The sequence below is a fragment of the Muntiacus reevesi genome, chromosome 7 (assembly GCF_963930625.1).
Source record: "Muntiacus reevesi chromosome 7, mMunRee1.1, whole genome shotgun sequence".
NCBI lineage: Eukaryota > Metazoa > Chordata > Mammalia > Artiodactyla > Cervidae > Muntiacus > Muntiacus reevesi.
Window position 1 is genome coordinate 2,695,267 of NC_089255.1, and position 26,864 is coordinate 2,722,130.

General features: G+C 40.5%; 1 protein-coding gene across 2 annotated transcripts in view; it reads left to right on the plus strand.

Moving 5' to 3' along the window:
• Positions 1-17,249: 17,249 nt before the first annotated feature.
• NREP (neuronal regeneration related protein) overlaps positions 17,250-26,864 on the plus strand; it is a 33,344-nt gene continuing 23,729 nt past the window's right edge. Inside the window, exons 1-3 of one of the 2 annotated variants that reach the window (XM_065940501.1) lie at positions 17,250-17,355; positions 17,724-17,765; positions 19,057-19,125. In XM_065940501.1, coding sequence (XP_065796573.1) covers positions 19,123-19,125 — 3 coding nt within the window. In that variant the 5' untranslated portion in view covers positions 17,250-17,355; positions 17,724-17,765; positions 19,057-19,122. Of the gene's footprint in view, positions 17,356-17,448; positions 17,531-17,723; positions 17,766-19,056; positions 19,126-26,864 lie in introns of those variants that run through there. The other variant, XM_065940502.1, reaches the window with a different exon arrangement.

The window sequence follows — 26,864 nt, forward strand, 5'->3', positions numbered from 1 at the left end:
AAATTCTCACCGTTCCCCAGCAAATTTCACTATAGATAAATCCTTATGATTAAATATTCTCAGTGGAATAAATAAACATCTCCAAATTTCTTGAGCAAAGTGATTTTGACTAATACTTTAGCTGCCACTTCTTGGTTGGTATAAAGCAAAAGCACTATATCATTATTGCTTTTTTTTTTTTTCTTGCAGTGGTCAAAGACTGATTTCAGTTCAGTTCAGTTCAGTTCAGTTGCTCAGTCGTGTCTGACTCTTTGCAAACTCGTGGACTGCAGCATGCCAGGCTTCCCTGTTCATCACCAACTCCCGGAGCTTACTCAAACTCATGTCCATTGAGTTGGTGATGCCATCCAACCATCTCATCCTCTGTCGTCCCCTTCTCCTCCTGCCTTCAATCTTTCCCAGCATCAGGGTCTTTTCAAATGAGTCAGCTCTTCACATCAGGTGGCCAAGGTATTGGAGCTTCAGCTTCAGCATCAGTCCTTCCAATGAATATTCAGGACTGGTTTCCTTTACGATTGACTGGTTTGATCTCCTTGCAGTCCTTTAGTTACCTTAAAATACTATTTATGTTTATTTTAGAGAATTAGATATTTACTAGAGTTTTTATGTATGTTTAGAACACAGTCTTCCCCTAGGCTGCACCTTCCTTGAGCAAAGGATTCACCTTTAACCCAAGAACATAGTACAGTGTTGGGCATATAACAGTTTCTTTTTTTTTTTTTTTTAATTTTTTTTTTTTTTTTTAATAAAGGCTCAGAGAATCAAATGAAAGTTACTTGCACTCTTAACTTGCACACACTACTGAATGCTGGGGCCCATAACCAGAGACATATGGATGATGTATAAACATAAATGATAGTTGAAAGAAGATGTGCTTCAGTGTGGCAAAATTCTGGAATTATCAATACTATGTTGACTTTAGTTGAATACAGATAAAACGGAACCTAAAATAGATCATCTCAATGTCATTACTCTGCTACTGAAGAGAAAATAAGCAACAGTAACCATTAGTAACAAGGTGACATCACCTAATCCAAAACTGCCATGTAATGAAACTCAACATCGTTTGTGTCCAACTTCAGTGATGAATAACATGTAACAAGAAAGATTCATGAAAAGGGACATTTTAGGAACGTAACATCTTTCAAGTTCTGAGTCAAAAGTTATTCCAGTTAGGTTCTTCTTGGGAATCATAGCAACCCCCTGCTCAGAGGGTTTGATTATAATTTCCATTAAGAACTAGGGGCATCCATGTCAGTGTTTAGTGAGAAACTGGATGAGGTAACTTGGTTTTGCAGCTGTCTGTGTGGGATCTGTTCCTCTGTGTGGGACCAGACTAAGTATGCTCACCAGGTACATAAAGAAGTTCTCCCAAACCGAATGATGATTTGCTTATGGCAGCTGAACTTCCAGACTTTCAGAAATAAGAATATTTCTTAGGTAGAGATTGCCCTTTAAAATAAAGCTTTGCATATTAATGATGGGCATCTCAGAATCATTTCTCAAATTCAGTGAAACAAGCCCTGACAAAAATGACAAAAGAATAGTATTTCAAGCTACTGAAAATTCAAAAATAAAAAACCCTCCATCCTGTCACCTCTGATTGCTTATCAGGAATGCAGAAGTGAGGAAATGACCAAATAGTGTGATTGAGATAATAATTTTACAAGTCATCACAGTTAGAAGGCAAAAAAAGTATTTCATTTAAACAGAAGACTCCACTTATTGATTTTTATATAATAATTACATTCTAAGCTTTAAAACCCAAGGGCTTTAGAGTGCTGGAACTAGAGGGATTTGGAGTACTTTCCAGCCCAAATCCCTTGTGTTATAGGTCATGGAATTCCTGAAGTGAAGTGAAGTGAAAGTCACTCAGTCTTGTCTGACTCTTTGTGACCCCGTGGACTGTATTCCATGGAATTCTCCAGGCCAGAACACAGGAGTGGGTAGCCTATCCCTTCCAGGGGATCTTCCCAACCCAGGAATCAAACCAGGGTCTCCTGCATTGCAGGTAAATGCACTGCATTTACCAACTGAGCTGTCAGGCCTCTAAAACTTTTTCTAATTACAGTATTTTATAGTGGCATTTTTAACAACCTATAAATTAAACTATTTTAACAGCTGATAATTTATTTTTAAATCATTTTGTAATCATGATTCTTTTGCTTTTTTAGCTAAAACTGGTCATGAAGAATGCTTTAGATATTTTGACATAATTTTGATTCATATAAGAAGGATAGGGAAATACTAAATATTGATGGCACAGTAAAATCCTGCCTCTAACATGTCCAACTGCTTTAAATATGTATACATTACATGTACACATAAAAGAGTGTGAAGCCTCTAGTCGGAGAGTCCTGCTTTCAAATGCTGTCTCTGTCATGTAGTAACTGTGTGTGAGCCCGGCAAATTATTTACTTAGTAATCCCAGATCTGTTAAAATGAGTTAAAAATGCCTGACTTAAAGAATTTTGTGAAGTTTAAGAGGAATTATGCAGGAGAATGTACCTAACACAGTACCTCTCAAAACATATAGCTTAATAGCTTCTTCTTTCATTCCTTCCCTCCACCATCATTTATCTATCTTCACCTACTATTTAAGCACATTCTGTATCATTTCGTGATTTCTAAATGAGTTAGTCCTATTCTCCTAATAGCTATGCCTTCTAAGGCTCAGTCATGTCTGACTCTTTGCGACCCCATGGACTGTAGCCTGCCAGGCTCCTCTCTCCATGGAATTCTCCAGGGCAGAATACTGGAGTGGGGAGCTGTTCCCTTCTTCAGGAGATCTTCCCAACCTGGGGATCAAACCCAGGTCTTCCGCATTACAGGTGGATTCTTTACCATCTGAGCCGCATGGGAAGCTCCGTAATAGCTATAGAAAACAAATTTTTTAACATCAACATGGATAAGAAAAATAAATTTAAATACTTTTGTTCTTTAGGTGGAAACAGATTTTTCTATATTAAATATTTCTTTCCTGGAAGAAGAAAAAGTTTCCATGCATGAGTTTTGGAGAATACTTTGAAAGTACCCATTCAAGTTACACTATAAGACTTTTTTCTGTTGCTTGCCCAGGGAGAGGGGATAATTGGGAATAATTCATTATTTTTCCTTCCTGAAGTCTAGTCAAATTAACATCAACTTCATTTCAACTTTGGCACTCAATCAAATTTGAACTTGATATGGTTAAGGAGAGAGAAAAATAATTTTAACACCTCAAATGAATTATAAAGGTAAGAGCTGCCTTTAGAGCCTAAAGAAAGAAACTAGCTTGCTTTTATAACTCTCCACAGGTTCTGTGCATATTTAAAGTTGAATATTGATAATTTATTAAACATTTAGTAAAACTTCATTTTCTTGAACCAGTTGACCACTTAAAACTCTAGTTTTGAAGAAAACATGCGCTCTTTTGTATCTATACATTAAGCAGATATTTTACCTACTTTTTATGGTTTTATGTGAGACATCAGGGACCCAAAAATCAAAAGTAGTAATCTCCAGTCTGGTGATGAGACAGGCAGACATGGTGAAGCCTTACAATACAACACGGCACGCACCACATTAGGGCAATCCTGCCTTTCTGGTCTCGTCTTTATCCCTCTTCCTTCTGCCACTAGCCTCTAGCTGGTGTGACCTCAACCACACTCTTCCTCTCCTTGAACACACCCACTGATCTATACCTCGGTACCTTTGCAGTTGCCTCCCCCCCACCCCACAGGAATAAGTCTCCTCCAAATCCTGCAGTGGCTGGCTCTATTTCATTATTCAGGTCTTAGCTCAAGTGTCACCTTTGTCCCCAGGCAATCTTTGCCACATCATTTTTTAATTCTTTATCTAAAAATGCCTTGCTTACTAATTTTTTATTTATATCTTGAATATGTAATTGTAATTGTAGAATTAAATTTCATTAAGACAGTTCCTGGTCTATCATGTTCATGGCTCTATCTCCAGTGCTTAGCCCTTTGCCTTGTTCATAGTAAGCAATACTCAATAAATATTTATTGAATCGAATGAAGGGTGCCTTGAGGAATAACTGGGGCCATCAGGCAAACTTCACACAGAGGGTAATGCTTGAGGCTTGAAAGACCATATTTAAAATGTGGGATTAACACCCAAACTGGGGACTGTTTAGAAGAGGGATTTCTGGAAGTGTGACCATTTGCATAAACAGAACAGAAGATGGTCCTGTACTTCCAAGATAATAACTTCGGTTTCGGATAAGGTGAGTTTATTATGCCTATGAGTCATTCAGGTAGGGATGTGCCATGAACTCTTAGACAAAGGAGAAAAGATCTGTCTTGGAGACAGAGGTTTCTGCTACTTTTTTGCCTTGTAAAGCTACTCAGGACAGTTGCCTGCATAGGCATAAATCTTTCAGGGACTGCTTTAATAATTTTTCTATAATTAGCAGCACATTTTGTGAAAATTACTGAAAATAGGCTGAAACCAAACTTTGACATATAAAGCTAGAGTTTTAAAAGCTTAACTTTTGTTTATCTCATTAACTTGTCTTATAAAAATATATTCATATATTTTTAGCCTAAAGTTTATTCATATATTTTCATTTTTTTTAATATTCACATATTTTAAGCCTAACTCAAGTTGAAACATCAAAATTCCTGACTGCATGGATTCCATTTATATATCATCATGTGTGTCCTTGAACCCCTGGGGTAGGGGAGAAGTTTAAAGTATATTGAAGCTTATGAAAATTTGACAAAAAGAATTCAGGACATTTTAAACTATGAAACTATAAAAAGTAAATTTGTTGACAGAGGGAACAAAGAAGTTTCTGAACTTAGCAACCAAAGAAGAATTACCATTTGTATGATTTGTGACAGAAAGAAATTTTCTTCCCTTGTCCAGCTCTTGGAGGGAAAAAGCCCTTCCCCACCCCTTTCCTGGGCCTTCAGCTCCTCTCTCCCACCAGGAAGGACCCTGACTCTCTGAGAAGTCAGTAGACTGCTAATCTGAACTTGAGGCTGTGAGGAGGGAGCACCAGAACTCCAAGGGGGACGAGAGGAGGAGGAGCAGGAGAGGCCAAGAGCTGAGAGTGCCTCCTAGACGAGGGAAGGGGGGAGGCCCAAGCAGAGCGGCTTTCAGATGTCCGTCCAGCTGGACTCTGTGTAGGGGCAACTGAAGATACACGATGGAGAACCAGCTTGCACAACCCTCCGCACTGGTGATCTTGATTGTCTAAACCTAAGAATTCTCTCTGTACTGAGTTTTTAACCCTTTCACCCCTTCAGGGCATAGTTAAGGGATTACAACTGGAGGCTTTAAGGCTCTGATCTTTTGGTGCAAAATGAAGCAAGGATGCAAATGAAGACCTGGCAGTTTTTCTTGGACTCTTCATATTTCAGCTTCCTAATATGCACATTCTCAGAAGTCTCAGGAAAGTCTCACGGGACTTCCCAATCGCATAGTCAAATTCTCACTGTTTATTATGATGCTTTCCAGAATCAACAAAAATAGAACTTTACACTTTTAAAAAATGATTAAAAACTCTAACAAGGTGTTTAATTTAGAATGAAAGAACAAAAATACACAGTGCCAAAACCAAGATGAACTTGAGGCTATGAAATCTGTGTACTTTTACAACAAAAGGTATGTAAATGAATATATGTGTGTGGTATGGGTGGAGAGCTGGGGAAGAGAACCTTAGTTTTTCAGTTCTGTTTTCTGACAATATGTTATTACCAGTTTTTGGTGGAGTAACTGGCACATGGTGTCATTCAAAACCATTTGCAAAATAAGTTAATCATTTCAGAGAATCTCAGACTGTTTTAGGGCCAGTTTACGTGTCTATTTTACAAGCTGTCCTGCCTGTAGAACCATCTCATTTCTGTAAATTGCCAGAATTTACAGGGTAGAAGAAGGAAGATGAGTTGATGTAAAGGTCAAAAGAAGCCAGAAAGTAGGGCTAAGAAATTAAGGGGAGTCAAGAAGTGAAGGACTAACCAGTGTCCGTTGAGTCTGGAAATTTCTAGGCCTCTGCGCCCAGCAGAGGAAGTACAAGAGTGTGATGATTAAGAGACAGAACTCTAGAGTCGGACTTCTTGAGTTCAAATCCCAGCTCTACTCTTTACAGTACGTTAAGTAGTTGGCTGACTTCCTCTTCACCTCAGTGTTTCATCTGTGAAATGAGGATTCTGATGATAAAACATTGATACAAGGTCTCTGTAAGCGAACTCCCTGCCCGTGGGGAATGCTTGCTTCCCAGTGCTTGTCTCTGAGTAACGGAGGGATTTTGGTGAAAAGTAATGCAGTCTAGTCATGATTTAGATAGTCCAGTGTTACTAAGTGACTTCTTTCAATATTTTTGCCTTGTTTCTCATGTTAAATAGGAATAATAAAATCTGTTTCTTGAACCTTATAAGATACATTTTGGAAGATTTTCACAAGATAATACAGAACAACAAAATATGTGAAAGTGTTATTCTTAAATTCAAACACTTTCATCGTACTTTGCATGTGTATTCCCATGTATTCCAGGGCACCGCAACATCTAATGTCTGAAAATTGTGGCAAGAGTTTACCTTAAAGAAGAGCCTCATACTAAAGACAAAAAGTCTTCGGGCTTCCAGTCAGCTGTTTCTCTCTTTGGTCAGCCTCGTCCTTCCCTCTCCACTCTCCTTGAGTGGTCAGGTGAGAAGGGTGATGAGGCGAGGAAGGTGCCCCAAACTACAACCCTGGGTACCTCAGGTGCTGCTGAGTCCTGAAGTCTGAGGGTGACCATCCCACCATGAAATGACAGAACTTGGTTTAGCTATCAAGGCACTTAATTTCAAAAATAGATTTAGTATGTATAGAATTTTGTTTTAACCATGGCACAATAGCAAGGGATATTTAAGCCTGGAGACCTTTTCTTGTTACTCCATGTCTTAAATAAGATGAGCGCTATCTTCATATGATAGTATATGTTCTGTCAGCTTTTTAGAGCACATTTCTGCATTTTCCCAGTGTTAGAGAGAGTACCCAATGATTACTCTAATCAATTTTAAAATTCACAATTTCCCATGGGGGGAAAAAATTCTTCTTTGTTAAGGTTAATTAGCTAACACACACACACACGCATGCGCACACATGTACACATGTACACACACACACACTGGGATCTTTAAAATAAATTCCCTATACTTGTTTTGGGAACTGCATTTACCACTCATATTATTTTTAAGGTTTTACAGCACCATTCAGATAAGTTTTAAGGCAAGCAGAAGGCTAATTTTAAAATATGTTTTATATTTTAAACATAAAATGTTTTGCATAGCAGGATAATCTGAATAAATCTTCCTTTGAGACATTCCTTCCATTTATCTCTCTTGTTTCTACAACAGCCAGCTTGTTCTTTACCTACAGGAGGAATAACAACTTTTCCAGGGATTTTCAATTATTTCCAGATGTTGGACAAAATACAAGATTGAGAGAACCATGATTTTCAAAAGTTATTCATCTCTTACATTTGTCTTTTATCTCTCAAATGCTATGTCCATCATTATGTTTGGTAGAGTGATGTAAATTAGAAGTTATCCTATATCCACTTTGACATTCATATTTCACATTTCCCTAAATGTAAATCTGTTTTTCTTCCTTTCATTGCCAATGTCCCCAACATTGATGGCTCAGTTCTTATCTTGTGATCCTTCCTGAGATCTACTGTATTCTCAAACATGAAGTCACTTTTCTGAGCTTACTTTCAGTACGGGTTTGTCAGTGGTGAAGTGAAGGATCCTCATCTGTGCTGCCTTCAGCAGCTGTGTAAATACAGCTGGAAACTTGCAAGTGGACAGTGTTGATTGTAAGTTGGCTTCCTTATGTGTTTTGGAATGCTGTTCTGAGAACCATGAACCCTCGATTTCAGATGAGCCTTCATGGCTGCAGCCTTCATATGCATATTTTATGTATTCTGGGTTTGGACAAAGCCTTGCCTTAGTAGACATGTTCTTCATTAGGCCTAGGCTTCTTCTTGGATTTTCTATTCAGTTTACAATGTCCTGAAACTGATAACAAAGAGAAACCTTACAAATCCTTTACTCTTGTGGGTGCTTGGTATCATGTGGGTGTATTAGTCTGCTAGGGCTGCAATAACAAAATACCACAGACTGGGTGACTTAAACAACAGCAGTTTATTTCCTCACAAATCTGGTGATCCAGGTGTCAGCAGAGTTGGTTTCTTTCAAGATGATCTCCTTGACTCGTAGGTGGAGCATCTTCTCCCAGTGTCTGTACATGGTCTTCACTTTGGGTGTGCCCCTGGGTCTTAGGGCTTCCCTGGTGGCTCAGACGGTAAAGCATCTGCCTGCAACGCTGGAGACCTGGGTTCGATCTCTGGGTTGGGAAGATCCCCTGGAGAAGGAAATGGCATCTCACTCTAGTACTCTTGTCTGGAAAATTCCATGGATGGAGGAGCCTGGTAGGCCACAGTCCATGGGATTGCAAAGAGTCGGACACGACTGAGCAAGTTCACTGGTTCACTGGTTCACAGAGTCTTAATTTCCTTCTTATAAGGATGCAAGTCACACTGGATTAGGGCCTACTCTCATGAGGCATTTTACTACACATGCTCAGGCATTAAGTCATGACTGACTTTTTGCGACCCCATGGACTGTAGTCCACCAGGCTCCTCTGTTCATGGGATTTCCCAGGCAAGAATACTGGAGTGTGTTGCCATTTCCTTCTCAGTGGATCTTCCTGACCTAGGGTTTGAAGCCATATCTCCTGCATCTTGTACATTGGCAGGCAGATTCTGTATCACTGAGCCACCAGGGAAGCCCCATTTCACCTTAATCATCTCTTTAAAGACCCTATCACCAAATATAGTCACATTATGAGATACCAGGGGTCAGGACTTCAATATATGAATTTTGGAGGGGGCACAATTCAGCCCATCAAAGGAAGGAAAAGGGAGGTTGTGATAAGAAAATTATTCAAAGCTTGCTGTTGAGATATTAAATGTGTGAGTTCTATGCTCAACAGGTACAGAGATGAGTTCATTTCGCTTCCTTCTCCTCCCAGATCCACTCTTCTTGTATTTCCTATTTCAGGAGGAACCATCGTCATCTTAGCAGTCATAAAGCCAGAAACCTGGAATCATGTTGGATTCTTTTCTCCAGTTAATCCCCACTACTCTGTTAAATCCTTCATGAGTTGTGCAATTCTACTTTGGAATGTAATTTGACTTCCATCCTCATCTCCTTTCCCATGGTCTCTACCTTAATTGTGGATATTTATAATTAGTCACCTGGAATACTAAATCCCCTAATTTATCCTATTTCCCCAATTATGCCCTTTCTCCCTACTAAAATTTATCCTCCAAACTGCTCTAATACTTTAAACCAACAAAGGTCCATATAGTCAAAGCTATATTTTTTTCCAGTAGTCATATATGGATGTGAGAGTTGGCCCATAAAGAAAGCTGAGCACTGAAGACTTGATTCTTTTGAACTGTGGTGTTGGAAAAGACTCTTGAGAGTCCCTTGGACAGCAAGGAGATCCAATCCTAAAGGAAATCAGTCCTGAATATTCATTGAAAGGACTGATGCTGAAGCTGAAGCTCCAATAATTTGGCCACTATATAGTGGCCATATAGTGCATATAGTGGCCAAAAGACACTGGTGTTAGAAAAGTTTGAAGACAGAAGGAAAGGGGAACAACAGGATGAGATGGTTGGATGGCTTCACCAACTCGATGGATGTGAGTATGAGCAAACTCCGGGAGTTGGTGATGGACAGGGAAGCCTGGTGTGCTGCAGTCCATGGGGTGGCAAAGAGTTGGACACTTCTGAACTGAATTGAACTAGGGGGAAAAAACCTGGTCATGTCAATTTCAGATTAAATTTCTTCAATGGTTCTATAGAGCTTTAAGCATGGAATTCAAATATCTTAGTTCTAACATGCAGTATAATTCTTTCCCTTCAGTCTGATGGTCACACACTCACATGAGTGAGCCCTTATTATATCCAGGCAATTCAATACACCGATTGGCTAAAATAATTAGTATCTACTCCTTAGGGTCACCTCCCCTGGAATCTGAGCGACTGAACTCCCTGGAATCATGGGCTGTATGGGAGAAGAATGGGGACCAGGACAAAATCAGGTTTCGTTAAGAATGTGGAAGAGGAAAGAGACAACTGGTATCAGGCAGGTAATCAACAGTGTCTTTAGTCTGTCTCTTCATGGAATTTGTAGCCTAGTGGTGAAGACAGAAAAATAAAGTCAAAGTCACAGGGCAGTATGATAAGAATGATTGCAGAGTTTTGCACAGGGTGCACATTGAGCATGAGAAGGAGATACACAACCCAAATTTGTGAAAAATGAGCAAGAGTGAACACACTAACGAAGAGGGAAGAGGCACTGTGGCAGCAGGAACCACAAGTGAAAAGACTGAAGAGTCATGCAGTTCTCACTGGGGAGCATCGTTTGGGTTGACCAGAGAGGAACTAGAGATGAGGCCAGAAGGAGAGGTGGGGCAAATCACCACATGTCATGTAAGTTTTATTCTATAAAGTTACCAATAATACTTCTATTATATTCTATGAAGCTACTGTGTATGTAATGCTAACTATGTGATAAACATGGGATGCAGTTCTACTTAATACAGCACTCTGGGTTTAGAATGTAAAGCCCAACTTAAAGATGAAGAAACTCAGACTAAAGGCTTAAACATTTATCCAGGGTCATATATGCTTGGCTGTAACCCCCTTTATACACAACTTTTCACTTAGAATTCAAACTCACCTAACTTATTACATAAAGCAATGACAGGCTTAAAAATAGTTTTCTTGCAGGAATATACATTTGAGATACATTTGAATATATGAAGATACATTGAAGAACCATATATCTAAGAGAGATTGAAGGAAGACCTGTATCTAAAGCACATCTTCTCCTTTGACCACGTCCTCTGATGGGCTCTTCTTTGGCATGCCTGTTAGAAATAGACTACAGCAGTCAGGTTCTGATGCTCGATTTCTTCTCTCGGTGATTGTCAACAGTCATCGATCAAATATTGTACAGAGCAATACTGAACAGGAATCTGGTATGTTAGGTCCATAAATCAAGGCAAATTGGAACTGGTCAAATAGGAGATGGCAAGAGTGGACATCAACATTTTAGGAATCAGCAAACTAAAATGGACTGGAGTGAGTGAATTTAACTCCAATGACCATTATATCTACTACTGTGGGCAAGAATTCCTTAGAAGAAATGGAGTAGCCATCATAGTTAACAAAAGAATCTGAAATGCAGTGAAGCAATCTCAAAATGACAGAATGATCTTTGTTCATTTCCAAGGCAAACCATTCAATATCACAGTAATCAAAGTCTATGTACCAACCAGTAATGCAGAAGAAGCTGAAGTTGAACAGTTCTATGAAGACCTACAAGAACTTCTAGAACTAGCATCCAAAAAAGATGTCCTTTACATTATAGGGGTCTGGAATGCAAAAGTAGGAAGTCAAGAGATACCTAGAGTAACAAGCAAATTTGGGCTTGGAGAACAAAATGAAGGAGGTCAAAGGCTAACAGAATTTTGCCAAGAGAGTGCTCTGGTCATAGCAAACATCCTCTTCCAAGAACACAAGAAAAGACGCTACACATGGACATCACCAGATGGTCAATACTGAAATCAGATTGATTATATACTTTTCAGCCAAAGATAGAGAAGCTCTATACAGGCAACAAAAACAAGACTGGGAGCTGACTGTGGCTCAGATTATGAACTCCTTATTGTCAAATTCAGACTTAAATTGAAGAAAGTAGGGAAAACCACTAGGCCATCCAGGTATGACCTAAATCAAATTCTTTATGATTATACAGTGGAAGTGACAGATAGATTCTAAGGATTAGATCTAATAGACAGACTGCCTGAAGAACTGGTTGGAGGTTCATGACATTGTACAAGAAGCAGTGATCAAGACCATCCCCAAGAAAAAGAAATGCAAAAAGGCAAAACGGTTGTCTGAGGAGGCCTTACAAATAACTGAGAAAAGAAGAGAAACTAAAGGCAAAGGAGAAAATGAAAGATATACCCATCTGAATGCAGAGTGCCAAAGAATAGCAAGGAGAGATAAGAAAGACTTCGTCAGTGATCAACACAAAGAAACAGAGGAAAACAATAGAATGGGAAAGACTAGATATCTCTTCAAGAAAATTAGAGATACCAAGGGAACATTTCATGCAAAGATGGGCACAATAAAGGACAGAAATGGTACAGACCTAACAGAAGCAGAAGATATTAAGAAGAGGTGGCAAGAATATACAGAAGATCTATACAAAAAAGATCTTCATGACCCAGATAACCATGATGGTGTGATCACTCACCTAGAGCCAGACATCCCGGAATGAGAAGTCAAGTGGGCCTTAGGAAGCATCACTAGGAACAAAGCTAGTGGAGGTGATGGAATTCCAGGTGAGCTATTTCAAATCCTCAAAGATGATGCTGTGAAAGTGCTGCCCTCAATATGCCAGCAAATTTGGAAAACTCAGCAGTGGCCACAAGACTGGAAAAGATCAGTTTTAATTTCAATCCCAAAGAAAGGCAATGCCATAGAATGCTCAAACTACTGTACAGTTGTACTAATCTCACATGCTAGCATAGTAATGCTCAAAATTCTCCAAGCCAGGCTTCAACAGTATGTGAACCATGAACTTCCAGATGTTCAAGCTGGATTTAGAAAAGGCAGAGGAACCAGAGGTCAAAATGCCAACATCTGTTGGATTGTCAAAAAAGCAAGAGAGTTCCAGAAAAGCATCTACTTCTGCTTTATTGACTATGCCAAAGTCTTTGACTGTGTGGATCACAACAAACTGTGGAAAATTCTTCAAGAGATGGGAATACCAGACCACCTGACCTGCCTCCTGAGAAATCTGTGTGCAGGCCAAGAAGCAACAGTTAGATCCGGACATGGAACAACAGACTGGTAGGCTGTATATAGTCACCCTGCTTATTTAACTTATATGCAGAGTACATCATGAGAAATGCTGGGCTGGATGAAGCACAAGCTGGAATCAAGATTGCTGGGAGAAATATTAATAACCTCAGATATGCAGATGACATCATCCTTAAGGCAGAAAGCGAAGAAGAACTAAAGAGCCTCTTGAATGAAGTGAAAGAGGAGAGTGAAAAAGTTGGCTTAAAACTCAGCATTCAGAAAACTAAGATCATGGCATCTGGTCCCATCACTTCATGGCAAATAGATGGGGAAATAATGGAAACAGTGACAGACTTTAGTTTTTTGGGCTCCAAAATCACTGCAGATGGTGACTGCAGGCATGAAATTAAAAGATGCTTGCCCCTTGGAGGAAAAGCTATGACCAACCTAGACATCATGTTAAAAAACAGAGACATTACTTTTCCAACAAAGGTCCATCTACTCTAAGCTATGATTTTTCCAGTAGTCATGTATGGATGTGAGAGTTGAACTATAAAGAAAGTTGAGCACCAAAGAATTGATTCTTTTGAACTGTGGTGTTGGAGAAGACTCTTGACAGCCCCTTGGACTTCAAGGAGATCAAACCAGTCCATCCTAAAGGAAATCAGTCCTGAATATTCATTGGCAGGACTGATGCTGGAGCTGAAACTCCAATACTTGGGCACTTAATAGGAAGAACTGACTCATTGGTAAAGACCCTGATGGTGGGAAAGATTGAAGGTGGGAGGAGAAGGGGATGACAGAGGATGAGATGGTTGGATGGCATCACCGACTCAATGGACATGAGTTTCAGTAAGCTCCGGGAGTTGGTGATGGCCAGGGAAGCCTGGCGTGCTGCAGTCCTTGGGGTTGCAGAGTCTGACACGACTGAGCGGCTAAACTGAACTGAATTGATAGATCAAATGTCTTAGTTCATGGTCTCTTCCTCCCTGCCTCTGCTGGAATGTGTCTTCCTCCTTCTTTAATTTACTGCCTTTTGGTCATTCTTTACCAATTCAGTTTTAAGCATCACTTCCTTTAGGAAGCATTGAATCTTTATAAATAAGCCTTTGTGTTCACTGTGTACCCTCTGTAGAACTCTAGAACTGTCCTTATCACAATGCGCCATAACTTTGGCTTTGATTGTTTCCCTATCATCTTAACACAGTTGATAAATTCCAAAATAAGGACATCGCCTTCTTATTTTTCCTCTTTCCTAAGAAAGCCTCAGTTTTTTTCAGGTCTCTGTACCTCGTGCATGCAGTCCACATAGCTAAAGAGAAGCCAGCTCCTTCAGAAATGGATCTGATTGTTTAACCAGCAATTATCACCCAGAGGTGAGCTTGACCCTCAGAAGAATATTTGACCATGTGTGGACACATATTTGGTTGTCCTAACTAGGGTTTGCAATGGGCATCCAATTTAATAGAGGCCAGAGGTGTTGCTAAACATCCTGCAGTGAACTGGATGGTCCCCTCTATCCTCCTCATTGGTTCCCTTGTCTTCATCGAAGAGTCATCTGACCCCAGATGTCAAAACATCCCTGAAGTTGAGGCATTTTGGTTTGTCAGTGTTTGTATGAGTTTGTTTCCTAAGTATTAATGGTGGCGGGATGAATATAGGCCCTAAGTAATGAATCATACAGAAACAAAGGACTGATAAACCATGACTGGGAAAGAAATGGGATGATAAAACTAGAAAGTTAGATTGTGGTCACATTGTGGCGAATTTTAAGTAGAAGAGTAAGGATGTATGGTCTTTGTACTATAATGGAGCAGGGATTAAAAAGCATTTCAGGACAGTGGCTCTACCATGTCACCCACAGGATAGATGGGAGTGGTACAGAGCATGACACCCAGGAGCAAGTGAGACAGCTGTTGCTACATTTCTTGGGTGAAGTGACATGGTGGGTGCCCCATGCATGTGCCTAGTGGTTAGTGTAGGCTCCTACACTCAGAAGACTCAAGAAGGTTTCCTATAGTTGGTTTGCAATGCTTTTGTGGAACACAGTAAGTAGATTATGATTCTGACCCATTCTTCTTATTTCTTGAAAAATCCATGTCACCTAGATGTCTGTGATTACACATGAAGAAAAATTAGCATATTATAATTTCCAAATTTCCCTGTGTTTTGAAAGGACATCATCTTAGGTAAGTTTTGCGTAAACACTAAAGTCAATGTGTGTTCGAGGAAACCAGAATTGAAAAAGACACGTGCACCCCAAAGCTCACTGAAGCACTGTTTACAATAGCCAGGACATGGAAGCAACCTAGATGCCCATCAGCAGACAAATGGATAAAAAATCTGTGGTACATATACACCATGGAATATTATTCAGCTATTAAAAAGAATGCGTTTGAATCAGTTCTAATGAGGTGGATGAAACTGGAGCCTATTATACAGACTGAAGTAAGTCAGAAAGAAAAACACCAATACAGTATATTAATGCATATATATGGAATTTAGAAAGATGATAACGATGATCCTATATGCAAGACAGCAAGAGATACATATGTGAAGAACAGACTTTTGGACCCTGTGTGAGAAGGTGAGGGTGGGATGATTTGAGAGAACAGCATTGAAACATGTATATCATCATATGTGAAACAGATCATCAGCCCAGGTTTGATGCATGAGGCAGGGTGCTCAGGGTTGGCGCACTGGGATGACCCTGAGGGATGGGATGGGGAGGGTGGTGGGAGGGGGGGTTCTGGATGGGGACACATGTACACCCATGGCTGATTCATGTGAATGTATGGCAAAAACCACTATAATAGTGTAAAGTAATTAGCCTCCAATTAAAATAAATGAAAAAAATAAACTCAATGTGTGTGTGGGTGTGTTTGGAGAAATGCTTTCTTGTAGAAATAACTTGAACATATTTTCCTGGGATAGATTTTCGGTCCATGTGGCAGTACTCTCTCGGGTTTCAAATCTGACTCTGAGGTTAATGCCTAAGATCTCAGTGTTGGGGTGCCCTTTACCAGCTTCCTGGGGCTTCAGACCTACAGAGGCAGCCCCCAGGCTTCTGCCCTATCCCACTGTCCCATTTACTCCCCAGACCTGCCTTCCATCATTTTCTGGGCAGGTGAACTCTGGTCCTGAAGGCATTAGGAAAATTCACTGAGACTTGTTTTTTCCTTTTGTTCCTAGTTATGGTTCCAAGGTAAGTTTTCTTGTGGTCCTTAGGAAAATATCTGTGATGTTTTAGATTGATTCAGGGAAGCTCCAAGTGGGCCCCTTAAACATTACACCCACTAGCAGTCTAATCAGTATTTGCTGCTACTTTTGTAGTGAAATGTTTAAGAACTTAGTTTTTGTAAGTCCATCCACCCTTTCTTTTGACTGCTATAATGGAAAACATTGCTTTCAGTGATCAGAAGTAAAATGTTGATGGCAAATTTAGAAGACATTATGATCCTTCATATCTTTTTTCTTGGCAAAGCAATTGAATTAGGAAATAGTACTGCCCTCTAACATGTGACAATTACCATAAAATTATATCCTGTTTGGTTGGCAACAAAATCAGTTTGTTCGAATTTGTAGCAAAAATCTGAGCTTTTAAATTACTGTAAAAAAGACAGTCATATTTTAAGTAAGAAACATAAGGTTTTTTAAAAAATCAGAAATGCAAAGAACCTCTTTTAAAATGCAGTCTCCAGTTTTCAAGAGTACGATTTCAGTGGGGCTGAGAATCCTACTAAATCCTTCTGGGAGAAGGCAGCACTCGGGGAGGGTGTCTTGTGCTGATCACACCAGATCTCAGCCTCTAGCTGTCTGTGCACGCGTGTCACCGTGCACGCACGCGTGTGTGTGTGTGCGCGCGCGCAGCCACAGGGCCACGGGGGTGCTCGGGCGGCGGGCTCCCTCGCTGCCGGGAGCGGGGCGCGCGTACCCGGCGGGGCCGGCCCGGGCCGTGCGCAAACGCGGGCAAGGCGGCTCTTTGTGTGTGCGGCTCCGCGCCGCCGCGGGCCCCATTTTCTGCTCCGCTCCGGACAGGCACATAAAAGGGAAGGCGGCTGCCGCCGGTCGCCGTCCTCTTTCCCTCAGATGCCCTCTGCCGCAGGTTTATTATTACAGTACGGGCTGCGCCGCCTCTCCCCGGGGCCCTGGCCAGCCGCCGGGCTGTGCAGCGCCCTGGCCGCCTTCACGCCTGGCGCGCCCCCAAACCGCCTCCTCCGCCTCCTTATTTGTCTGAAAAGCAACCGCACGTCGAGGCGGAGAAGCCCGCCAGGGGCGGGAGAGGCCGGGCCGGGTGTGTGCGCGCCGCGCTCCGGGGGCGGGGCCGGGGCGGCGCGCGGAGCCGCGGGCCCCTTTGTCCCCGGGCCCGGCAGGCGCGGGGGGCGGCGCGGCGCTCGGGGTTCCCGGGGTGCGGGGGGCCGGGGCGCGCGCGCGTTGGCCGCTTGCCGACCGGGCCCCGAGTCGCCGATTCCTGCCGAGTAAGCAGTCTGGCTCCGCCGCGGCCGCACAGTGGCAGCGAGGCTGGGGTGCTGGCGCGGCGCCAGCCCATCAGAATTAGCTCATTGTTCACTAGCACACTAGCAGCAGAGGGAGAGAGAGAGAAACTGACTCTTAGAGAGAGAGACACACACACTCTTGGAGAGAGAGCGCGAGGCAGGGAGACCTTCCCCCTCCTCCTCCTTCCAAGGCTGCACTTCTTGGAAGTGAAGCCGGTTTGGGTTTTGTTTCCCTTCCCCCTCCTCCCTCCTTTTCCTCCACCCCTTTCCCTCCCCCCGCCCCCTCCCCCACCCCCTCCCCAGTTGTCTTTCTAGCATGATACCCTTTTTCATCCACATTTGTGTTTCAGGTGTAGAGAGGAGAGAGTGAACAGGGAACGGGGCTTTTGTCTGTAAGTATATGCCATTCCCATCCCCGGCCGGGAGCGCTGCTTTCTCTTTTGTGTCGATTTCTTGCCGTTGCTCTTTGCTGTACTCCAACCCTGCAGAGTTCATGCTTCTTCCCTCTAAATTTTAAAGAACGGAAGCCTGTACTTAGAAAAATTCTGGCATTTTGGTCCCGCTGCATTAAGGCTGGAATTTGACTTGGGTGTTTTTTTTTTTTTTTCCTAATGCACAAGTTAAGAGGGAGAAATCTGTTGGGAAGGGGTGGGGTTTTTCGCTGGTCGGTGTGATTAATTTTTGTTCTTCTTGCTAATAAAGCATTGTTAGGAGCTGTTTTGCTTCTTTGCATTAAATGCACTTTGGTGCATGCACACCCCCCTCCCCTTTTATAAAGTGGATTTGTGTTCATCCTTAGTCTTTATTACTCTTTCAAAGCTGCTGCGCCTCCAAGGGTCTTTTCAGGCATTCGATCTTGCAACACTTTTTCCCTGCATTTTCTTATAAAGCAGCTGAACTTTGGGGGAGGGATGGCTTAAAAATAAGTGGCTGCTTTTTGCTTGATGATGATAATAATCTGATTTGCATTTCTGTGTGTCTGTAATACCATTATAGGAAAACTCGAAGAGCTTATAATACCCTGTTAGAGAAGTTTGTTTCTCCATTCATCTTAATTTTTGTCATAACTTATATTAACAAAAGAACTGTATTCTGACACGAGGGTTGAGAGGAAAATCACCGCAGCACGTATATTAATGTTTATTTGGCTTAGGGAGAAGGGCATAATGGTGTATATTCCTGACTTTCCCCCCTTAGTGTAGTTTTTTTTTTTTTTTTAAACACGGAAGGTTATGTAATGCAGTGCCATTTCCAAAAATATCCACTCTGAGGCATTACACTACACGGTGGAAGGCTGATTCGTATTCTGCTGTCTTGATTGCAAATATACTGCCAGTAGTATGTCTGGGAACAAAGAGCGGCCAGAAAACAATCTATTTTTATCACTTGGTTCTACTTTTAAGTTATTAAACCTTTTGAACTCCTGCAATTTAAAGATGAACCCAACACTAAGAATAGCCCAGGACTCTGCAAAGCCAGGTACCAGGGATTCCTTTGTCCCCTATTTAAGCCTGCAGACCGATTGAAAAGCTCTTTCAGAAGCCCCAGTGGTTACAGTAATTTGCATGTAACTGAGCTTAACCACAGAAAATGATTATTTGTCTGTAACCTCTAAACAACCGTTTCTCATTTGCTGACCTATGGTAAGGCAATTTGTCTACTGTATTTAAACATATTTTGCAGGTTGGTTGGTCTCCTTGGACTGAAGAGAGGGAGGGTGCAAGGCCAAGACTGTTAAGGATTCTCAAAATGGTAAGAATTGGTCATCAGAGGAGATTCTCAGTTGCTTCTTACTAGTCTTTATTCCTTTTAAATATCAACCACCCACCTTCATCTCCCCTGAACCCTTCATTGTTTCTACCCGATATGACCTTTCAGAGGTTCCTATCCAGCCTGGCGAGCTTCTGCAGTAGAGCAATTTATATTAATTGGATGTGATGAATTAGGAATAAGATCTTGATTTTCAATCATTTTGAATAGAAAACTGAAATTCCTTTCAGAAGTGAAAAATTTTTAACTTCAACAACAGAAACTGTCCTGTTCTTTAAGAAGGGTGATAAATTGTGACATGCGTGGAAGAGGTGGCAGCGATGGGGCTCAAACAAAGCAATGGGTCTTCTAGTAGAGAGAGCCAGAACTTATCCCAAGAGTAGGAGTCTGTGTCCAGCTAATCCAACAGCTATAGTGTATGCTAAAGCGGTGTATATGTAGAACATGGACTTTTATGTTAATACACGCTATTGTCTCCCAAATATAATTACCGTTTTATTGTTGTTGATTTATAACTTCATTTATGAGAGACATCTGCTCAGATTTAGAAGATAAGCGTGTTATCCTCTAAATGAAGGTGTAACTATTTCTGACAAGCATTATGATCCACAGAGGAGGCAGCTTAGTGTTCGATGATGGATTAAAGAAATAGATGAAATACACATTAAAAAGAGTTGAATACATGTATTAATCTTTTTTGAAAAATTTCCTCTCTGGAAATGAAGTTGAACTGAAAAAAAGAACAGAAATGTCATGAAACTTCTTAGTTAAGTACAGCATGTCCTACTGCAGATGTTTATGCTCTTTAAAACACTTCTTTGCCACTTTGAGTGTGTGGTTTCCAAATTTAGTTTTCGTTTTTTCTTTTAAAGGAGGGAGGAATTTAATGAATCAAAATTGAATCCGATATACTTGATGTTTTTTTTGAGAGCAATCCAAGTATAAGCTTCCAAGGAGAAAAGTGAGTCAGAAGCAGTTAAATGAATTCTGTTTGAATTCTGTTAATAAGTAAGCTCTTTATTTTTTGTGTATGCCTCACTTGTCATTTCAACAGGTGGGTGTCAAAGCATCAAATAAAATAGATCTTGCTTGGGCATAGGTTGATAATGACCAAATTAAGGAACTTAAGGTAGAAGGCAAAAGGGATAAACAGAAAATTAATCAGTAGGTTTTGTGCAAATGGTTCCTAAGTAGATATTAAATTCCTAACTATCTATTGTCACAGGGTTCTAGGATGGTAATAAAATAACCCACTGCAAATTATTTTTGTTTATTTTTTTATCTTTTACTGTGATTGGCCACGTCACCTTGTCCTGTGGCGCTTTATCCCAGAACCTTACCCTGGGATAAAGAGGGTATGAAGATTCATGTGTGTTGTAATGTCAGGTGACCAGTTTGGTTAAACATCAGTTTAACCACTGATTCTGCCAAAATTAGTCCTATAGATCAAGCTCAAAGAATAAATATCATGTTTCCATAGTAGTGAGCGGAGTAAGCATGTATGCCGAAGCCAAGAATGAAAGTTGGAACGATTCGAATGCAGAAGAGCAAATTCGAATTATTGTTACATGTTGTCAATTTCTTACAGTTGTCGTCTATTTATGGTGGCAGAATGAGAAGTCAGTTTGTTGCTCTTGGAAGGATTTTTAGTCATGGAAAAATTCTCACAACTTTTTGGTGATCCTTTCATCAAGATTTCAGTCCCTTTTGGCACAAGCCCATTGCCTGAAATGAAACCACTGACAGTTATTGTCTGTGGGTGATTCCAAGTAACTTTCTAGCAATTTTCTTATTCCGGGAGGTCTGAGCTCTTCAGTCTTTTCACATACTAATGTTAAAAAAAAAATAAATTTAGATTGTCTTTTTTTTAAAAACTGATATCAGAGGTGTCGTATACCTCCTTTTCTCCTTTTTGGAAAAATGAAGTTATTTTCTTTCCTTGATTAAAACAGGAATTACTTTGCTGATCTGTGTAACAGGCTTACTTAAAGACCTATCACTAGGGAAGCAGTAGACTCTACACCTGGTCACCTCTAGAAAATAGATAAACTTTTGTATCTTTTCTGTGAAACTTATCTTTCCATTTGTATAGAAACATGGATTTCCATATTTTAAAACACTAAAAAGGGTCTAGTTTCAGTGTTTTTGACCTGTTTAGTAAAGGGCTTATTCCAAATACAAATTTATAATCAACTCATTTCAGAGTAAGAAATTAACTAGTAGACTCCAGGATCCAAAACAGAATGATTCAATATTTAGACATTTGACATACCCTAAAATGATGTTTCACAATGATAACTTTTTGCATTATCAAAAAATACAACTGCGTTGTTAATCTATGAGGCGCTAATCACATTATATTCCGTATAGGGGACTCTCTGGGCACAACTCCAGGGGGCATCATTTACAAAGGCGACAGTGCATCTGCGGTTGTGCATTTTAGGAGTACTGTTATAAGTGTTAATTTTCAGTGTGGTTTGCCTTATCTTAGTTTTCTAGAGTGTTCTTTTTAATAACATCCCCCAGCTTTTTCAGTTTTCTAGTAAGCATAACTTTTCTAGCACCAACCCCCCCACATGTCTTTGCAATTAACAAGATATTGTGAGTCTGCAGAAATCTTCAGCATTTCTTTAATTTATATTTGGCTTTTTGTTTAATTTCTAAGATTATATTTAATATTGGTCCTTGGGATCTACTTAGTTGTTTTATTTTAAAGGTACTTGCTTCAGATACATCACTGAGAAGAAAATATTTCAAAAATAAGCAGATGGTCTTACTGAATAGTTTGAAAAAATAAATTACTTAATTCAGTGTCAAAGTTTAGTTCTGATTTTCAACATGACTACCCTTTGTGCTGTAAACTTGCCTCCTAGTATGAATGTGCGCCATGGATTCACAGTGGCAAAAGCTTGGGCTCATTATGTTTTAACAGAGACCTAGGAATTGGAACAATTTTAGATTCTCTCTAAGTCTGATGCTGAGCTTTTCAAAATGATGAGTTGACTCCATTGTACCGTTCATAGAGCTTTGCTTTCTGTACAGTCTGTGAAGTGGCATTCATGAGCTTACAAGGAGACTCTTTCAATAATCTCTCCAGTAACATAAGGTTTTCTTGTTTAAAGAAAAAGAGGAAGATTGCAAAGGGATGAGGTACTGTTGGTAGCTGTGCCGTTGGGTTTTGGAATGTAAATTTACAAGTTACTCAGAGATTTTTTGATTGTGGGGATGCTGAAAAGTACCTAGGAAAGTAATTTTAGATGGTACTGTCTTCTCTTTTACCAGTGCTTCTAGTGCATTGTGAGGAGAGAATTGGGAATTGTTTGGGGAATTAGGACAGTAGGGATGGTCTACCTGGGTTTAGCCCCAGTCCCTCTTCCTCTTGAGCTAAATAGATAAGTCAGGCAGAGGAAGGTATTTGAGCAGAAATCTTGGAATAAACAGGTGTTTAAAATATCATTCTATTTTTTTGTTTGTTCTATTTTAAACTGATGCAATTCTTAAAAACTGGCGTGTAAATCAAATCTTCATAAATACACTGAAAGAATTCTCTTTATTTTAAACCCTAAGATGAATGATTTTCCCAGGTGGTGCAGTGGTAAAGAATCTGCCTGCCAATGCAGGAGATGCAGGAGACACGGGTTCAATCCTTGAGTCAGGAAGATCCCCTGGAGTAGGAAATGGCAACCCACTCCAGTATTCTTGCCTGAAAAATTCCATGGACAGAAGAACCTGGCTGTCTGGAGTTCATGGTGTCGCAAAGAGTCAGATGTGACTGAGCGTGCACACAGTCTAAGATGAATACTTTAAAATAGGAAAATACACTTCTCAAATATGAACACTTTACTAATCCAAATGAATAACCTCCAGATGATGAGTTTTATACATTGTATTCACTTACACTAGACTGACTAGGAGCTTCCCTGCTCTTGCACATATGTTTTTAAGTGCTGTTTCTGGCTTGATAAGTCTTTTAGGACCTTATCCTCACAACCAAAGTGAAATGGAGGGTTAAGATAATTATCTGAATAGTTATGCTTAACACAAAATAGCTTGATTTTGTCTGATTCATCTTGGTTTATTCAAAATGTTGCTGGACTGAGGCAGGAGTGGAAGGGATTTGCCTGAATTATTTGAATAATTCCTTTGTTATACAGGAAAAAGACTAGCAATAAGGGAATCTTACTAGTGAATCCAATTTGAATATACCAAAGGAAAATGTAATGGATGTAGCTGGACTGTTATCATCTTAGTTGATCAAGATATATTTTAAATATTCTGGCTTTAAACCACTCCTTTGCTTTATATTGGAAAATTAGCCATAAGTCTCAGTCCACATCTGTAGAAATTATAGTTCCTAAAAATCCTATTTCTTGGATCTAAATCTATCTGAAATGAGTATTTCTGGACATGTTTTGTACCTATGGACAGCTTCAAGAATCTCTCATCTCAGTGGGTTAAAAAACAGCAGTGATCCTGAAATTGATCTGTTAGTGCATGACAGTATTAGCAGCTCTAATGGTTTGGGATTTAAACATTAGCATGGCACTCAACTAAATTCTAAATATCAATTCAGTTATTAGTAGCAATGACATGGTATTAACCTGGTGTAATACTAGATTATACTGTCCTGCATTATTTGTTAGTTGGATCACATGCATTTCTTTCACCGACCAGCTAGATTATAGACTCCCAGAAAGTTTAAAAACTTCATATGCAGTGTTTAATGAAATATTAAATATATGTTAGAAGCTCAGTAAATATTTGGTCCATACATGCTAATGTCTGTTAAGTTGGACTTTTAAAAAATTCATCCTTAATGACTTAATCTTGTTTAGTTTTGATGGACTAGAAGTAATTTTTATCCTTCCATTCTTCTAAAGAGCTAGGAAGTTGAAGTGAATGTAATGTTAGCTTCCACAGCAAATTATTTTCCATTATTTATTAGAAGAAGAAAAAAATTATGATTAAGCCATAAAGCCACTTGTCAAAAAAGAGTGTCTTGCGGTTGCTCACCTTTATTAGCATTTAGAGCCATCCTCTGAACAACCCGGTGTGATACTAGCCTTCTAGGTTTAATGCAGCTGTGGTACTCAAAACTCACAGCATCCCATCTGGGATCCAGGAGAACCTTTGCTCCCAGTACTGGAACGTTAAAGCCTTTACTTATTTCCAGTATGATCTCATTCTGTGATATCATGTAAATGATCCCAAGAAAACAAAGTTGCCATGTATGGAAGCCCTGAAGAAAATGAGAAGAGTTAGCGGTAGGATTGTGCATCTATTCCTGTGTCAACTGAACAAGCATTTTTTTTTTTTTTGAGTATTTTCTTTGTGCCAAGTTTGTTGTATTATGGAATGTAGATTTATATTTTATTTGTGGCAGGAAGACTGATATGCATGATGGCCTTAATATCTTGCGTTATAGTCTAGTGCTAAATTGTAAGATGCAGAGGAGTGGTATCATTGGAGACTGGGAATTGGAGGTGAATGCTTTTTTTTAAGGAGGTAGAAATTAAGCTATACCCAGAGATGACAGATACATGGTTTGTGTGCCGTTTCTGCCTCCTCCTCCACTTGTGGCAGACATTGCTAATCAGTGTCTTAACACACATTATTATTATTATTCATCCTGAATGAGACTTCCAAATCTTCACTGTCTTGTTACATTAACAACTGGTTGGAGTCAGCACAAAATTTGAAACCTAGAAGGTCCTTGAGAGCAGGTACTGTGCCTTCTTGATGTTTTCAGGGCTTAGCATCATCCTTAATAAATACTGAGTGACCGAAGAATGGGTATATTTAGATGAGAGAAAAGCATATTTCTGGTGAAAGAAATACGTTTATTAGAAAGGTATGCTTACAGGAGTGAGCATAATAGATGTTTACTGCATTAGTGAATGTCCTCCTCCCTATTTCAGGCCTCTGTGCTCTCAAAGACAGATCTCACACACTAGACCTAGAAGTCAAGGACTCCATGTGCTGAGCCAGAGGCAGCCACAGCGCAGGCATCTTGGAGATGGCCCCAGGCTCTCACTCAGGTTCCAGCCTGTCTCAGATTCTTTGCATTTTGATTGTGTCCAACAGAAAAAAGTATGCATGTTCATTCACATACACCTTATTTATTGCTGCCTCTCACTCTCCTTGGGCAGTGGTGGAGTGGTAAGAAGAGGGAAGGTCCCTAGTTGGAAGGAATAGGGAAGGGAGCACGCTTCACCCCTTTCTTGGGAGAAAGTGGCTGCACTTCCCCTGGTAAATGCCAGAGGGTTCCTTAGTGTCCACTTGGCCAGAGACGGTGATGCTGCTGCGCCAGCTGGGAAAGCAGGCCCCCTGCTTCCCTTTGCGGCTAGCCGTGTGCTAATCAGTCGCAACCACACAAAACCAGCTGGTTCTCTCTACTACTTCCTGATTAGCCAGATGTACGTATTCAGAATTCAAGCCAGCGCTTACATCATCATAATAAAATTGTTTACAATTTGAGGCCTACGGGCTGTTACTAATTTAGACAATAGTCTAGTGACCATCATAAGGGAATCTCATCACATGATACCCAAAAGTTGGGGAAAGCCAAGACCAAGAAGGATTTTTCTGGAATCTCTTCTGGAAACAGGACAGACTCAGAAGGCATCAGCTGCAAGGTTTTCAATATGAAATGATTTTACCAGTTCTGGACCCTTCAGGTGCGGTTGGACTCAGCCCCTAGGCAGTAAGGGACACACACAAGCGCTGTTCCCTTAAATTCCTTAATGCCTACTCCCACATCATACTTGTAAATATTTTTTTCAACTTGTGTTTTAAACCTTCATAAACTGAATCTCTGTGGCTGAGCAGCCATTCCAGTAGCTGTGTGAACTCGTGTTTTATTTCTAGCTACTCTAGCATTTATTTTCTTAGAAGGACCAGGCCACTTGTTGTTCTGAACGTGCCCCAGGAGGCCCTCCTCTCTGTGCCTTTGCTTACTCAGTCCTGGAAAGAATGCTCCTTCTGACAAAATAAAGCTCTTCTTCCAGGCTGAATTTAAATGACAACACCTCCAAGGAACTCTCCCCAGGTCATCTAGCAGGAATAGTCTCGTGCTGCCTTGTACACTGAACACACACAATGTCCTGCTTACGGCCGGCTTCTCTGAATGCATTTCTACCCTCCAAGGCTGGAAACTTGACACAAACACTGACCACTAGTCGGTGAACATCGGACCTCTTTTTATGGTGCAGTTGAAGCTGTGATGCCTCTATTTCCCCTTTTCCTGTATCAGGATGATGAGTTCAGTTATGGAACAGTTGAGAGGGAACTCTAGAACAGCTAGTGAAATTGGCTGGCATTCTTTTCCTACAAAGTGAAAGGAACCCCTAACCTTCATGGACCTTGGAATAGGTTACACCTCCATGAGCCAGTCTAACCACTGCTCCAATACCTGTGTGGCAACTGGCACATCCTTAGTAACCAACAAATGTCTGTGGAATAAATGAATGAATGAGAGCTCAGGAATACGTGGAGATCTATTATTTCTGGGCAGAAGCAGGTGGCTCATCTTAAGATTTACAACTCGTAGTAGCCCAACACTTTGCAGGGGTGTGACAGTTCTAATTGTAAAACGTAGGACCCAGGAACTTAAGTCACTACACACAGGGGATGAATTTGTTGCTGAAAACCATCTCTCACTGAATAAAGAAGGCTTAGTGTTAGAGAGGTAAGAGGGGAGAGTTAACTGAAATGTCAACACG